Below are 4485 nucleotides of genomic sequence, written 5' to 3' on the forward strand. Positions count from 1 at the left end.
AATTGTATTTTCAGCCAAGCGCGGTGGCTCACACTTGTAATCCCAGCACTTGGGAAGGCCGAGGCAGGTGGATTACTTGAGGTCAGGAGATACAGACCAGCCTGGTCAACATGCTGAAACCCTGTCTCTACTAAAAATACAAAAATTAGCCGGGTGTGGCTGCACGCACCTGTAATCCCACCTCTCAGAAGGCTGAGGCACCAGAATCACTTGAACCAATCAGGCGGAGGTTACAGTGAGCCAAGATCACACTACTGCACTCCAGCCTGGGCAACAGAGTGAGACTCTGTCTCAAAAAAAAAAGAAAAAGAAAATTGTATTTTCAATCTAAGAAAGTATTTAAATCTAGGTGTAGAGTTGGAGTTGGAGCAGTATTTCAGGTAGTACTCTTTTTTATTTTTTTGCCATGTTGGCCAAGCTGTTCTTGAATTTCTGCCCACCTCAACCTCCCAAAGTGCTGGGATTACAGGTGTGAGCCACCATGCCTAGCCTCAGGTAGTACTCTGTTTAAAGGTGGGTGGGTGTGGTGGCTCACGCCTATAATCCCAGCACTTTGGGAGGCTAAGGTCAGAGGATCACTTGAGCCCAGGAGTTTGAGACCAGCCTGGGAAACATAGGAGACCCTGTCTCTACAAAAAAAAACTTTTTAAAAAATTAGCCGGGCATGGTGGTGTGTACCTGTAGCTCCAGCTACTTGGGAGGCTGAGGAAGGAAGATTGCTTCAGCCCAGGAAGTTGCAGTGAGCCATGTTCATGCCACTGCACTCCAGCCTGGGTGATAGAATGAGACCCTGCCTCCCTACCCCTCAAAAAGTGAAAGGTGGGATGTTTAACTGAGTATGGTCGCTCATGTCTATAGTTCCACTACTCAGGAGGCTGAGAAGGGAGGATTGTTTGAGCCCAGGAATTTGAGCAACAATAAGCTATGATCATGCCACTACATTCCAGCCTAGGCAACAGAGTGAGACTCATCACTTAAAAAAAAAAAAAATTAAGTTTTTTTTTTTGGAGACGGAGTCTAGCTCTGTCGCCCAGGCTGGAGTGCAGTGGCGCGATCTCGGCTCACTGCAAGCTCCGCCTCCCGGGTTCACGCCATTCTCCTGCCTCAGCCTCCCGAGTAGCTGGGACTACAGGCGCCCACCATCTCGCCCGGCTAGTTTTTGTATTTTTTAGTAGAGACGGGGTTTCACCATGTAACTCAGGATGGTCTCGATCTCCTGACCTCGTGATCCGCCCGTCTCGGCCTCCCAAAGTGCTGGGATTACAGGCTTGAGCCACCGTGCCCGGCCTAAGTTTTTTAATAGGTGGGACATGGTGCTAGTCCAACATGTGGGAAATGGAACAACTTTAAAATATTCTATTTGGGGTTTCAGATATTGGTATTTACAAGACATATCCATTTTCTAATATAGATATCAAAACAGTTGATAAAGGCCAACATGAAAATTTTTTCCTTAACCACCTTAATCAATAGTAGTAGCTTATGAGTTGCTTGCATGAGTTGATAAGAAATTTTGAATAACAGTTCCTGCAACTTGTGTTCTCTCCCTGTGATGCAGGATACCCGGACCCCGAGGTTGTCTGGTTCAAAGATGACCAGTCAATCAGGGAGTCCCGCCACTTCCAGATAGACTACGATGAGGATGGGAACTGCTCTTTAATTATTAGTGATGTTTGTGGGGATGATGATGCCAAGTACACCTGCAAAGCTGTCAACAGTCTTGGAGAAGCCACCTGCACAGCAGAGCTCATTGTGGAAACGATGGAGGAAGGCGAAGGGGAAGGGGAAGAGGAAGAAGAGTGAAACAAAGCCAGAGAAAAGCAGTTTCTAAGTCATATTAAAAGGACTATTTCTCTAAAACTCAAAAAAAAAAAAAAATAGATAGTAAAAGCACCTAGTGTGATAGATTATCTAGTTAGGTCATTTATGGGTTGATTCTTCAGCAACAGCAGTTGATACCTAGCAGCGTTATTGATGGGCATTAATCTATATTAGCTGGCACCTTAAGATACTAGTGCCACTAGATTTCATTTAGGGAAAACACCAGTAACTTGGCTGACCCAATTTATTTTAGAGAGAAAGTAACCAAACCAAATATTTACCTGGGCAAAGTCATAAATTCTCCACTTGACTGTGCTCATGAAAAATAAGGCCAAAACAAGGGTTCTGGCCCACAGCTCGGCCCAGAGGGTCCCTGGAGATGGGAGGCCTCTCTCTCCCCACCCCCTGACTCCAGATAACTGGCTTTTCTCCCAGTACTCCAGCAATTCATTTCTGAAAGCAGTTGAGCCACTCTATTCCAAAGTACACTGCAGGTGTTCAAACTCTCCATTTCTCTTTTCCCTTCCACCTGCCAGTTTTTCTGGATCTCAGCTTGTCATGAGTTTAAGCATTAAGGACATTATGCTTCTTAGATTCCGAAGACAGGTCCTTGCTCATGGATGACTCTGGCTTCCTTAGGAAAATATTTTTCTTCCCAAATCAGTAGGAAATCTAAACTTATCCCCTCTTTGCAGATGTCTAGCAGCTTCAGACATTTGGTTAAGAACCCATGGAAAAAAAAATCCTTGCTTATATGGTTTCCTTTGTAAACTAGGATTCTTATTTGTGTTGTTATAGAGTATCAGCTCTGAATGTGTGGTAAAGATTTTTGTGTTTGAATACAGGAGAAACCAGTTTGCTGAAAAGTTAGTCTTAATTATCTATTGGCCACGATGAAACAGATTTCAACTGATAAAGAGCTGGAGAACTCCATGTACTTTGGAATCTCCTCCAAGATAGCCAGAGTTTAATACATCTTCATTCTCAACACTCTCCAAAGAACTTGACCTACCTTATGGGCTCCATATTTTTCTTCTTAAATGTGCATCAATCATGCCTTGCCCCCAACCTTTAAATATATTCTTAGACCTGGTAAATGCACTCAGACTTGCGTCTTTAGGAATTTTTAACTTTCTTTCACTACATTGGCACTTAAATTTTTTCTTTATAAAATGTTTTGAAGGTCATAAACAAAGACCAAAATTGATAGACCTAATACATTTCCTCTGTGTGTGTGTAACAGTCCAAATCCTTTTTTTTCTTTTCCACTGTTTGTAAGGTGCAACAATTTAATATTTTAAGGGACTTTTTAAGAGTTCCTTAAGAACCAATTTAAAATTACTTCAGTGCAATCCTACACAGTATCAACATTAGAATTTTGGTATTAGTCTTATGTTATCTTCCATTCTATTTTTATCTGCTTTTTGCTGCTAGTTTCAAACTGCTAGTATTTTTCCTTTTGCTTTTAAAATAGTTACAATATTTTTCATAGTAGCCACAGTATTGCCACAGTTTATTATAATAAAGGGTTTTTATTTGATTTAGAGCATTCAAAGCTTTTTTCCATCACTTTTGTGTTCAGAATATAACCTTTGTTTGCGTGTATGTTGTGTGTGTGCATGTGTGGTGTATATGTGTGTTACAGGTTAATGCTTTCTTGGAATTGTGTTAATGTTCTCTTGGTTTATTATGCCATCAGAATGGTAAATGAGAACACTACAACTGTAGTCAGCTCACAATTTTTAAATAAAGGATACCACAGTGCATGCTGTTTGTTCAATCTTTGCAGACTTCTCTTTCTTTCCATGCTACCAGTTGTAAAGAACACAGATACCTCTTGGAAACAAAAAACAGACACTGTGGTGCATATATGTGAAGAACTGGCTTACGTGGTTGTGTTTTACTATGGAATAGAATGATTTAGGAAGTTCTTGTTTATACAGGTAGCCTAATTTACACATTTAGTTCAAAATTTCTCTTGACCATCAGCTTAGTACTGTATCATTCTAGAAGGATATCTTATAGAGCAGGTGTCCCCAACCCCCGGGTACGTGGCTTGTTAGGAACCAGGTCACACATAAGGAGGTTAGCAGTGGGCAAGTGAGCAAAGCTTCATCTATATTTACAGCCGATTCCCATTGCTTGCATTACCGCCTGAGCTCTGCCTCCTGTCAGATCAGTGGCAGCATTAGGTTCTCACAGGAACGAACTCTATTGTGAACTGCTCATGTGAGGGATCTAGGTTTCACGCTCCTTATGAGAATCTAAGGCCTGATGATCTGTCACTGTCTGCCATCACCCCTAGATGGGACAGTCTAGTTGCAGGAAAACAAGCTCAGGGCTTCCACTGATTCTACATTATGATGAGTTGTATAATTATTATTATTACAATGTAATAATAATAGAAACAAAGTGTACAATAAGTATAATGTGCCTGAATCATCCCAAAACCACCCCCTCTCGTGATCCATGAAAAAACTGTCTTCCATAAAAGTGGTCCCTGGTGCCAAAAAGGTTAGGGACCACTGTTATAGAGTATCAGGTTCTCAAAATGCTAAAATCTACATGACATTTTCAACATGTGACATCATCATCATCATCATCATCACTAATACTATTTACCAGGGCATGGTTTGAATTGGTGACTTTGGTGCAATTCATTAT

The 4485-nt window shown here is 41.4% G+C and overlaps 1 protein-coding gene across 8 annotated transcripts in view; it reads left to right on the forward strand.

Annotated features, from left to right (window-relative positions):
• The window catches only part of MYLK (myosin light chain kinase), a 270952-nt gene extending 267351 nt beyond the window's left edge, over positions 1-3601 (forward strand). For all 8 annotated transcript variants that reach the window (XM_011950787.1, XM_011950783.1, XM_011950784.1 and 5 more), the window contains one exon: positions 1559-3601. In XM_011950787.1, the coding sequence (XP_011806177.1) occupies positions 1559-1803 (245 nt within the window). In that variant the 3' untranslated portion in view covers positions 1804-3601. The remainder of the gene's footprint in view (positions 1-1558) is intronic.
• Positions 3602-4485: the final 884 nt, after the last annotated feature.

Source organism: Colobus angolensis, unplaced genomic scaffold, assembly GCF_000951035.1.
Source record: "Colobus angolensis palliatus isolate OR3802 unplaced genomic scaffold, Cang.pa_1.0 Scaffold31, whole genome shotgun sequence".
Lineage (NCBI taxonomy): Eukaryota > Metazoa > Chordata > Mammalia > Primates > Cercopithecidae > Colobus > Colobus angolensis.